Here is a 12,967-nt window from a genome sequence, read left to right on the forward strand (position 1 = left end):
TTTTCACTGGGGCTGAGAGGAAAACAAGTCCCACAGTAGACTCCCTGGCTGTTCCCCGTATACACACATAGATACAATAGCTCTAAAGTGTGTTCAGGGGTAGAAGAATTACAAGGAGTGGAATTTCTCCATTTCATTAAGGATAAACAAAAAAAGTGGAAAGCAGGCCCCATGTCCCCCATCTTCATCAGGAAAGAAAGGAGACTTGGGTGAAGGTGTCTTCTTTTCTCATAATAAATTGATAGACATAGATTATTTCCACCCTTCTGAACTCAGCACTGAGGCAGCCCCAGACTTCCCTTTCTCACATTGGAGATATGTGATGCTGCAGGTCTCCCATCTTCCTGGATGGCAATTTCTGTTTATAGTAAACCTGTGTATCCCCATCCATCCCATCCTTCTCAAGAAAGGGATAGGGAGGAACTTCCTGAGGCAGGACTGGGATTGGATCTCTATGAACTTTATAGATTCATAGAAATTTTAATGGATGCTTTTTGAAATTTTTAAAATGAAAAGGTAAGGAAAACATATTTTAAATGTAAGATATCTGAGCACATGAAAATGAACTGCCTGGTGGCAGTGGATGTGCAATGTCAGTATTAAATTCCCTCCATGAACACGGGCTTCTTTTAGAGGCCAAAACAGGCACCTAATAGGTGTTAACACTACCACTTTATTTAAGCTCAAGCTATTGGAATACCCTAAACCACAACCCAAATGTGGCAGAGACAGACACGACACTCTTATTTGAACAAATAAATATATTTTTAAATAATTTTTTTTAAGTTAGAACAAAAATGTGGTATGTCGCTGGGGGCAGGGAAGAAGATTTATAATTCGGTGGGGGAGACACAGGACATAAAGCATAGTAGGGGGAAGTGATGATGGCGTTCTCGGGGACCTTGCACTCTAGGTACATGCTGGTGGGCCCTGATGGGATTCATCAACTCCATGGGTGGAATGGTAGGAGTACGGCTTGGACGCTGTTGCTCGGAGACTGACACTGACCTAGTTGATTTCAATGCTGCTTGGTGGCTATTTCTTTTTCTCCCTAGACAAATCCACTCTAGCACACGGCTAACCCTTTTCCGATGTTTGCTTTCTTGATGTCCCTGTCCCTTTTGGGGCAAGAGCTGGGGCATCACACTCTCTGTTGATCCCACATCCTGAGAAGGGTCGTCCATCATCTCTATTCCAAGGGAGGACCCTGACCCTGACTCTCTTTCTGGGTATCTTTCCAATGGGAAATCCTTAGGGTCCTCTTTTTCTGTATTTAGGTTTAAACTGGCATCTTCGACCATCCAAGAGATCTTAACCTTAGAATCCCTTTGCTCCTGCAGGCCCAGGTTGCTCCCACTCTCCTCTAGGTGGATATAGGGGACCTGGGAATTGGTCATGTTTCCTCTACACACATTTGGGAACCAGGGCTCATAGTCCTCAGAAGACAAACTAGGTGAATTAGGGAACCCTTCAGTAGCACAGCCAGGAGGAGACTGGCTCAGTGGCTCTCCCTCCAGTTGGAGCTTTGGCTCACTATCAGGATAAACTTTCAGAGGTGACTTCCTTCCATCCTGCTCCCCGATTAGGTTCAGTATTGTGGGGCATTCACCAGGTGATATATTCCTTATATTGAACAATTCATTGATAGACTGGGAATCTGCAAAATCACTGGCCCATGGGGAATCTCCTGATTTGGGTCTGGAAACAATGGTCTCTCCAGCCTTGATGGTTTCCTCATACAACTGTTCTGGTTCATCGCCAGTGCTCAGGAAGGGAGGGGGCCCTGGGCAGTCCCCATGAATATCAGGTAAATCTACAGTTTTTTCAGAATTGAGTCCACATTTCCATCTGCATTGTCTTGGAAATACTTCCTCCTTTTCTTTCTCCAGCACCATCTGGACATCCACTCCCCTTGTTCTATCAAGGGGCTCCTGAAGAAAATGCTGAAGGCCAAAGAAGCCACTTGATGCCATATGACAGCATTCACAGTATGCCCAGGGTAAGGCCTGTGAAAGATGAAGAGAAAGACACACTTTATGGAGAACAGTGTGGGAAGGTGGAAAAGACAAGCTCTTGTCAGGTAGCTGCATCCAGGAGAAGGCTGAAATGAGCAAGTCTGAGTCCTCCAGGCCTGATATTGTTAGAACAGAAGGCTCTAATTGAAAGGGACACTGTGGAGTTGAGCTCTCTGGGCCAGTGTTCAATAGAAAAGGAGGCAAGTCAGACTGAGTCAGTATAAGATGTGTATGTGGTATTGGAGTGGAAGAGCAGGTGGTGGAGCATGGCAGGCAAGTGATTCATGGGATTCATGGGATGGCAGACTTGGGGGAAAGAGTGATATCCTGAGATTGTGGGCCCAGCTAAGGACATCCTTCTCTTGACTCTGAATTGACCCAGAAATAATGAGGGGCTGGGACCCAGTTCGTACTGTCATTTCTTAGCCAAACTTCCTTTTTCATTAACTATATGACGTTCTACCTAGGATGCAAAGAACTGTGTTCCTTTCTTTTTATTCTTTTAAAGGGGATAAAATGTTTTCTACTTTTCCTTCTTTGAAAATCTCGAAGTACTTTATGCACATGATCCTCTATTGATACTGCAGTCAGTGCTCTGTGCTGAGGACAGTGTAATCTCCAATCTTTAGGTGCCTGGGGGGGCCTTGTAAGATTCTGCTCCAAGGCTTGTGCTTAACATCTGACCAGAGGCCTTCCAAGGCTCAGTCTCACTCTCCAGGTCAGCTTCACCCGGAGACACCAGACTTGGGGAGGAGAATGATGAATAATTATCATAGCGGCTGTTTGATGCTGACATTAAGAGACATTTCTCCCCCAAATATTTCCTATATTCTCTTAATAACCCAGCCCAGGGACCCTGAGTCACAGCACTTGAAATTTACCCTGGTGTCCTCTGCCATCCCCAAGGATACAAGAGTGTGGATAGAAGCCTCTCTGCTGCCTCACCCTGTTTCCCTAAAGAAAGGTTTTCATCTTTCCTTAGAGGGTCCATCTCTGTGGAAACATAAATGATTTAGTGAAGTGGAAGAAGCAGAGAAAGCAAGAGTCCATCTATGATGGGGGTTGGATCTGGGATTCCATTACCTCATCTCTGTCTCCATCTTCCTCAAATGGATTCATCGGAAGTAAGAACAGAAGTAGGAAGAGCAATAACCCACACAGTAAGAACACATTGTATACAACCACACATGCGGAAGTACTTGTGCTCGTCCATGGGGCACCATGGCTTCTCAGGAAGTAGAGATCTGTCTCCATCTTCCCGAGCGCACACCTGCCTCAGGCAGCACTGAGTACTGAGTGCTGAGCCTGCGCTGCCTGGAGATACAGGCCCGCATCACAGAGCCACAGAACACTCAGAGAGAGTGGGGGGAGGGGCCCCCTCTGGCCCCCTCCCACCTTAAAGACCCCACAGCACAGCCAACTGCACAGTTACAGAAAAGCATATGTATACCTCAGTACAATATCAGATAGGAACTGTTCCTGCTTTATTCCTTGGTGCTTTCAGCTTTGATGCAATCAAACCAATAACCCAGAGTATTTGATGCTTTCTCAATAATTTTTTTGCAAATTCTTAGTACTTTACACTTTCTGTATTTCTCTGCCCTCAACTCCAGCTTTGCCACCTTTCTGGCTTGTTTTGTATGAATCCAGGTATAAAATTCAGCTATCTTTCAAGTTTACCCAAACTATTCCATTTTGATTAAACACACACACATGTACCCACATACACTCATGAATTGGCAATGTACATGCTATTACAGATACTATAAGGGCACCCAACAAGTTTAAGAGAGATTCTAGGACCCCCCCATGCCAAATAATTTAATTAGAAGAATAATTTAATAATTTATATGTTCAGATTTTGTAATTTTTGTGCAGCAAAATCATTTTATGGGCATTCTGCCTGAAAGCCTCTCCTATCTCTCCTCTCAGGCCATAGCACCCACCTTGCTGGTCCCTGTCTTCCAGGCCCCCATATCCTCCCCAGAACTTCTCCCAGAAGCTCTTGAAAGTCTTGACCCCAACCTGTCCTAAACCCACTGGATTTTGAGATCAGCTGAGGAGAAGCTGAAGTATTATAAACGAAATATTAACTTTTTAAAAAAAAGTATTTAACCTATGTTACTTATTTTGTGAAAAGATTTCTGATTTTTGACTTCTACTTTTTAAGTTTTAACCAAAATACTATTGGCCTCTCAATAATTCTTAAAACAATGAATCCTGAATAGCTATATTCACTCACACATGCATACATAGATATTTATCTCCCATTTCAGCATGCATATAGCATAGCCGTAATAATGATAGCTTCATTATTAAGATTTCAAAGCATGGAAATAACTCTGATTTTTCTCCTGTCAGACTTGACCCAGAGCACCCAGATCAGTTTAAGTAGGAAGATAATACATGAAGAAGATACATGAAAAATAAGGATTAGGAGAGAAAATTAGCCCATCTGAGAGAAAAACATAGTAGAAAGCAACCAGTTAAATCAGTTTGGTATAATACCAGGATAGAGACAAAATTAAAGGAAACAGAGTAGAATCTAGAAATTGATCTAAATGCCAATGGGAATTTGGGGCATGCAAATCAATACAGGAGGTTTTTCAGATAACTGGGAAGAAAGCTGCAGTCAACATAATCTGATAAGACAAGTGCGTAGCCAAAGAGATGGATTTCCAGAATGAAGGGAAATGGGAATCTGAGATGTTTGTCCAGGAATAACTGGGCACTTGCCTCTGTTTCTCCCACAAGTGATAATATAGACCTGATGACCTGGAATTTATACAAGGAAACTCAGTATTTCTATGTATTTCCATTCACGGAAATGCCTAGTTGCATGTGTGTGCATGTGCATTTTTCTGAAGGGATTATAAAAATATCAAGTCAAAAAAACCGTGGCATGGTATTAACCAAACTTTGCAGATCTAGCAGATTCTGTTGTGAGAATAAATCACCTGGAGTTGCTGGGCATAATTCAAGGCTCCAAACACCAATGGAAGCTCCTATGAGAAGTGCTGTGTCTCCTCCTTTCCTGTGTGACCACCTCTCTTCTAAAAATACTGTGTGGCTTTTTTGTGTATGAACTGTTACTGCCCATTAATCTGTGGCCCACTTGAAAAGCTGCTGAACCTATTTATACAAAACATTAGGTCTTTACTTCATTCCTTCCATAAATGTAGTATCACTAAAATCAAAGAGAATTGTAAAAAAAGGAAATTTTAAAAATCAAAGGAACAATGTATAACTTTTAAATGCATGGCTCAATAAGCATTGAAAATAGTGACTGGTAAACTCATATACATGAGTTGTATTAGACTCATTTTTTAAAATGTTGTCTTCCCTGGAGATAAAAATATTCTCTTCAAAGATATGGCAAGACTTTCAGTGACAATCACCATTCTCAATTAGCAAAGATTTTATTGTATTTTTCCTGTTCAGTTAACTGAGCATATGTAGTAACCAGTACCACATTTGTCACTTAAATATACCTGTAAAATTACAGGTTATATTATTGGAAGATATTAAAAAATCAAACTTTTTTTTGGTACAAGTTTTAAGAAACATATTTGGTTCCATTTAGTAACTGACTTTCCTCAAAAACTAGTGAGACTTCCCTCTTTATTTTTTTGTTTATTTGTTTTTTCTCTCTCTCCATTTATTCTTTCTGTAAGAAGAATCATAAGATAATTAATAGCCTTAACTGCGAAGAGAAGAGAGTGTGGATTTTCAGTTTTAATATTTTTCCCTTCATACTATTTATATCTTCCAATTATATAAGTGTATATTGTTTTTAATTTTAATTGAAATCATGCTAAAAGGGGACTTCTGGACCAAGAGATTATGCAACCTCTCCCAGTCCTATTTTTAATGCTTTGGTACAAGATAGGTATTTTGCAGGAAATATTTACAACCCTGGCTTCTAGGTTGTAGACCCTGAGACAAGATTTCGGGAGTAATTGACTCCAGGAAGCAAAAGATGATCAGGAAAGTGAGACAGAGAAGGGAGGTAGCTATGAAGTGCATGTTAGCAAGTCATTCTTCTGGATCTGGGGACTACTGGGGATCTGGGGGGCAGTTTGACCCATGTGTATCAGAGTCATGCTACTAGAGGAATCGTCTGCAGAAGGTGATTACCAGTAGTGCTAATTCTCTGCCCATTCTAGTTTGCCAGGGGCCTGGGGAGATGAGCCTCTGGATGCCAGAGAGAATCAAAAGGGAATTGGCAATTGGAGAAGTGGTGCAAGACAGTCCTAACACCTGAGGAGGTACCAGTGGTGAGGCTTCAGGAATACTTCAAAGACCTGGGAGTGTACTTAGACTGGTGGTGTACTTTACCTTATCTTCCTCTGATTTACAGTTTCAAATGTCTATTGGCTCTCTACTGCTTGGAATTGGCCACTTATGAGTGTAGAGGTCTGATCAGTGATTCTAGATAAGGACTCCTCTGGAAGGGAAATAATTACTCTGAGGCTGGTTTGAAGGTAGATGAACTACTGGTATTCAGTGGATGAGTGTTCATTTTTGTTTGCCTACCAGAAGATTTTCTGCTTCCAGAAACATCTTCAGTTTGTACTTTGGGAGCTCCCCTCACTCCTGCACATACTTTCCATCCACACGAATCAAGATAGACATAGGCAGTTCAAGTCAGGTGTTGGAAAAAAACAACTAGAGCAAGTGTCAATAGATTTTCTGTAAAGAGACATATAAAAACTATTTTGCTCAATATTTGTGAAATAGGAGGCAAAATTTAGGAAAGTTGTATAACAAAAGGGAAAGCAAATGCCAAAAATTTTTACTGAAAAAAATTGAAATTATAATAATAATTATTTACTTTTAATACAAGTCTACTAATGAGGAGAAAGGGATTATTTTCTCTTTGGCAGATAAGATTTCACTTAATTGGATTAAAAGTTAGAATTCCTTATCATCCAAATCAATTGCAATTTTAATCTGTTAATGCTGATCTGTAATGAGATTTGATGTACTTTATCTTTGAAAATGTCTTTTCAGACCAATAGGCACTGCTAAGTACTGATACCAGGTCATAAGCAGTTGGTTTAACTCAGGATCTACATCATTTGGAAGGCTATTAGATTCTTTTATTGACATTTGCTTTTTAGCATGTCTTTACCATACAGATTAGTCACCTCCAATTGAAGATTAGGTGGAAGCACTTGTACTGAGATCTGAAAAATGCTTCGGGACTATAGTATCATCTTGGAACATATGCACAAATTTTTGTGAGATTGGATTTCTCAGTTCTTATTTTCACTTTTAAGAGTCTAGGAAGTATAGAAAGCAGTTTAACATTACTTGTGATTTAAGCAATTTTAATTGTTTTCAAAATGACTTTACCAGAGGATAATTTCACACAAAAGCACTATTTTGCCTTGTAAATTTAGGTTTAATTAACTAAGAATTATTATTAAACCTGTAGCAAAAGCTAATTAAAAAAAAATCATGCAGTGTTTCATAAAAATGGTTGAAGTTGATTCTCATTCAGAAAAATTTCAATCTCCGTACTGAACTCAATCTAAAGAAACTGTATCATTGGGAAACCATAATACTTCTGTGTGGTAGGGCAAATCAGGACATTCAGCTTCTACTGCATATAAAAATTCAGAAAAAAATCATGATTATTTTGGAAGAGTAAATGAAGTTCACTACTTACACTACCAGTTCAAGAACACATTATAGATTCAAATGTTTTATATAAACTACCTGCTAATAATATAATGAATAAACATAGACTTTATACATTTTACTTTTTCACAAGCATTGTAAATTTGTCCAACCAAATCTATTTCTGTTTGACATGTATTTTTACTACTTTTACTTATTACACATCTTAGCAGGTTCCACTTCAGGTAGTAATGAATTAGTGTTTTCTTAAATTCTTTGAAATTATTCTGCCTGTAAATGTTCCACAGAGTATTTGTAGGGGCTAATTCTTGACATACTTCAAATTCTTTATTGGCCCTTAAATAAACAACTGAGCAGTATAGGTGGCATCTCTCAACTCACCCAAGGAAATACTCTCAAAGTTGTTTGTCTTTATTTTAATAGGCAATTGATGTTGTTACAAATGTCCTCATCTCTTCACATAAGTATTCAATCAAACATGATCCAATTAGCTCATCAAAAATCAACGGTTTTTCTTGCTTATTTAACAAATGAGCCATCTGAAAGTTTACTTGGGTTGTGTGTCCATTTTCTATTTTTGTGAAGAATTTCTGCTGAGATGAGATTAAAAAAACACTTTCTAATTTTCCTGATCAGTATTTTCCGGTTTGTTGAGATATTTTCATGAGTGTTCATTTTGGCAAGGTCCATATATGACATATTCTTTTATCACAGCCATACTGTCACTTCATCATCAACACAATGATATGGATTTAATAATAAAATAATTCACATCCCATTGTTAATTAAATGTGTGACATTCCATATTAGCTTTCTATTGCTAATGTAACAAATTATCTTGAGTTAAGTGGCTTAAAACAACACAAATTTATCCTCTTATAGTGCTGGAGGTTCAAAGCCTGAAAGGAGTCCTATGGGGCTAAAATCAAGGTGTCAACAGGGCAGTTCCTTCTGGAGTCTCCAGGGATTAATCTATTCCTTGCCTCTTCCAGCTTCTAGAGGCTGCTGGCATTTCTTGGCAGTTCCCTGCATCTTTGCACGCTCTGCTTCTCTCATTACATTGCCTTCTCTCTACATCTGACTTCTCTGTGCATCCTTCTTAGAAGGACCTTTGTGATTACACTGAAACCACTAGGATAACCCAGGATTTACTCCACATCTCAAGATCCTTAATTTAGGCATAACTGCAAAGTTGCTTTTGCCAAAAAAAATTAGTGATAATTTCACAGGTTTCAGGGTTTAGGATATGGATACCTTTGGGATATTCAATCTACCACACATTCAAAGCCTATTTTCTCTTCTTCAATTGTTTTGAAATGGTAAATATGCATTGATAATTTAAAAACTAAAGCATTGTAGTATGATCATATGTGTTTTGAAATGTGTCAACTTATAACTGTGTCAATGCAAGTTGTAATGTGCTGAGCCTGATGAGAAAGTCAAATACAGTCTAAGTTGCAGCTACTTAATTTGCTTTTGTATCACCAAAACAGCCATAGACAATATGCAAATGAATAAGCATGGACATTTTCTACACTGAAATTTAAATTACATATAATGTGCATGTGCCATGGAATATTAATCTTCTTTTGATTTTTTCAACCAGTAATAAAATATAAAAATTATCTTTAGCTATCAGGCCATAGAAAATATGTGGCAGGCTTGATTTGACACATAAGCCATAGTTTTCTGATTACTAGCATAAACCAAAAGACACACAATATCCAGACAAGATCTGCAGATATACCTTGGACCACCAAGTGATTTTTATAAAAAGAGAGAGTGTTGATAATTAAAAATAAGGAGAAGGGAAACAGATGTGCCTCAGGCCACTGGGCTCCTGCCTGTCATATGGGAGGTCAGTGGTTTGGATCCCAGTACCTCCTAAAGAAAATAGCAAGCTGTCACAACAGGCGGGTGCAGCAAGCTGACACAATAAGAAACACAAGAAGGAGGGAAAAAAAACATTCTGAGAGGCACAACAAAAGCAAGGAGCAGAAGGTTCCTTGTGTCTCCTAAAGAAGACAACTAGCTCATGTGATGGGCAGGTGTGGTAAGCTGGCACAATGAGATGATGCAACAAGAGATGTGGGGAGGAAAAACAGAATGAGAGACACAACAAAGCAGGGAGTGGAGGTGGTACAAGTGATTAGTCACCTCCCTCCTACATCAGAGGTCCTGGGTTCAGTTCCCAGTGCCTCCTAAAGAAACAAGGAAGACAAACAGACACAGGAAGTGAGAAACAACAAGGGAGTGGGGAGAAATAAAATAAATCTTAAAAAGATATAGATGATAGGGGTTTATTTTTTAAAAATTAAGGAGAAGTTCACATGAAACCTTGCTTTCTGCCTCCTCTTATAAAATCCAAATATCCAGAAATACTGGGTCCACATGGCAACAATTTACCTCTTTTTTTCTTAGGACTGCCCTTCTGGCCTACTTCAGTCTTTATGCCTTTGAGTTTGAAATCCAAGATTCTTACCCTTCTAGGTTTTCTCTTAAGGTTAAATGTCTTAAATTCTTTCAACAATTCCTTCTAGGCCATCATTTCTCAACTCCCTCTACTATCTAGAGCACTTTCCTTTGTACCAGTTCTTTTCTCACCTAAAATATGACATCCAGAACATTGTCCATTTAACACTTTCAATTCAGTGTTATTAATTACATTACCACTATTGTGCTGCCATAGCCAATATCCATTACTCTTTTTCATCACTTCAAACAAATACTGCCCTCATTAAGCAATAAGTCACCTCTCACCTCCCCGCTCCTGGCCTCTGGTTAATTTGTAATCTCCTATCTTTCTCTCAGAAATTTGTTTATTAGATAATTCACATAAGTGAGATCAATGCAATATTTGTCATTTTTGTTTCTGGCTTATTTCACTCAGCCTGATGTCTTCAAGCTTCATCCATGTTGTAGCATGTATCAAAACTTCATTCCTTTTATGGTTGACTAATATTTCATTTTGTTTATCCATTCATTTGTTGATGGACACTTGGATTCCTTCCACCTTGCAGCTATTGTGAATAATACTGCTAGGGACATTGGTTTACAAAGATGTGTTCCAGGCTCTGCTTTCATTTCTTTTCAGTATATACCAAGATGTGGGATTGCTGGGTCATATGGTAATTGATGCCTTTTTAAAATCACAAGTAGTCAAGGGTAGAGGTGAAATTGTGAGTTTCTGTATTTGCTCAGGTTTCAAGTGTCTGTTGTCCTTAAAGGGTATAGTTTTTCAGAGTGCTAAGAGTATCATCAATGTAAATTTTGCCTTGTCTCACACCACACCTGCTTCTCCAAAATTTGCCATAGTCATATTTGATTTGCATTTTCTACTTTGTGACTTCAGTTACATTATATACTAAGAGGTAATAAAAAACTTCCCCCTTGAAGAAAAATACCAAGAGCTGTTTCTCTAGTCACTTTTGATTAGCTCTAATCTGGCTCTCCAGAGAGAAAGAACATGACATTGGACATTGAGCCTCTCTATTCAAAAAGCTGATTCTTAATAGCACTGAGGGAAAAGGTAAGATTCTTTTGATCCTGTATTTTAAACTTAAATTTTAATCTGCACCATAATATTTTAATAACTGTCCTTTAGGTTTCAAAGTGAGTGGAATTAAGTATTTTGCTCATGCTGTATATTATACATATAACTTCAGATTCCTTTGTATCTGCAAGAACTTTGAAGACTGCTTATTAAATTAGTAATGACCTCCAGTCAAAGACTGTCAACCTTTGTATACTCACAAGCCTTGCCCACACATCAAAAATAGATGCTGCAATCCTTTCCGTTCATGAGCATAATGTAATCATATGACTGTGATTAATAAATTCTGTGTTTCTCATGGGAATCTCAATAATCATATCTCTTGTTTCTTCCAGACTCTGCTCTTTAAATGCTAATAAATGAAGAGGCCAATTGATGGTTTATACTTTCCAAAAGGCTGATGATAATGGGAACACTTCTGATCAAAATGCTTTACCCCTTTTATCCTAAACTAAAGCAAAGTTTGTGTTCCAGAAATAGAAATGGATCAGTAGCCTAAACCCATTTAAAATTGGTCATTTTATTTTTCTGTTTAGTTTTTTGTTTTATGCAATGAGCAGATGGTTTTTAAAATTAAAGAATACATTTTGAAGAAATTATACCCTTTACCATTTTACATGTGGTGGAAAAGGAGTATCTATAAGTCAATTAAGAAGAAACAAACAAACAAAAAAGAAACAAATGTGTAGTACAATTGGCAGACATATTGCTCTTTTTCAAGAAAGTGTATTTTTTTCCATTAGTTCAGTCAGTGAAAATATGCTCAGAACGCACTACATGTTATGCACTATACAGGGAGATGAGATAGAAAATTTCTAAAACAAGGAGTTTTGTTTAGTAATTTGATATTTACTTATTGTGTAAAATAACCATAACTGTAATCAATCACATGAAGGCATCAGAAGTGACAGAATGGAGGAAACATAGTAATTCAGAACAAAGTTGATTAGTGACTGCCCTGAGGGAGCAGGAAGCTTCAATAAGAATATAAACCTTAATTTAGTTCTTAAAATGTAAACAAATAAGGAGGAATTCACCAGTCAGATAAGTGGAGCAAGGACAATCCAGGAAGATCTCAGGTGAGTAAAAAGAAAGAGTGGCATGGAATGCATAGCCTTTTAGGGAATTTTTGAGTTATTCATTATTGATAGAAGATTGGGGGGGAGAATAGGAGGTGATATTGAATAGGAAGTCAAGACTTCACTGTGTGTGTGTGTATTTCTGTGTGTCCATGGATACATGAGTATGGATAGAAGTTAAATAGTTGTTTCTAAGATTTAAAATGGCTACCCAAGCTCTTTATGTATATAGGCAATGTAGCAATACAGGAGAAAATATAAGTGAGCATCAGATTTGCTATTTTATTCTCCTAACCCCATTGCCTCAACACCTTGTCCCCAACACTCAAACCCAAACAGCATATACAAGCAAAAATATATTTGGCACAGAATAAGGTATTTGATGAGTACAATCTATATATACTAATGACCTGGTAAGATACAAATTATAATAGACACAAATCTATATTTATTATCATAATGATTGACTCTAATGAGAGATTCAACAAATTACCTAAGTTGGTTTAATGTACTTTGTTTACTGAGCTATAATTTAAATGTAGTAAAATGACCCTTTTTAGTGTAAGATTCTATGGGTTTGACAAACACATACACTTATGAACTTATCCAATTAAAATAGAGTACAGGAAAACAGATGTGGCTCAAGTGATTGAGCTCCCTCCTACCACACGGGA

General features: G+C 38.1%; 1 protein-coding gene across 1 annotated transcript; it reads right to left on the reverse strand.

Annotated features, from left to right (window-relative positions):
* Positions 1-805: 805 nt before the first annotated feature.
* Positions 806-3,227, reverse strand: LOC131276731 (uncharacterized). Its single transcript, XM_058290278.1, has 2 exons — positions 3,099-3,227; positions 806-2,006 (listed from the first exon to the last, which is right to left on the reverse strand). Exons 1-2 carry the CDS (start codon positions 3,132-3,134, stop codon positions 831-833), a joined length of 1,212 nt encoding a protein of 403 aa, XP_058146261.1. The 5' UTR covers positions 3,135-3,227; the 3' UTR covers positions 806-830.
* Between the last annotated feature and the right edge of the window lie 9,740 nt (positions 3,228-12,967).

Source organism: Dasypus novemcinctus, chromosome 30, assembly GCF_030445035.2.
Source record: "Dasypus novemcinctus isolate mDasNov1 chromosome 30, mDasNov1.1.hap2, whole genome shotgun sequence".
NCBI lineage: Eukaryota > Metazoa > Chordata > Mammalia > Cingulata > Dasypodidae > Dasypus > Dasypus novemcinctus.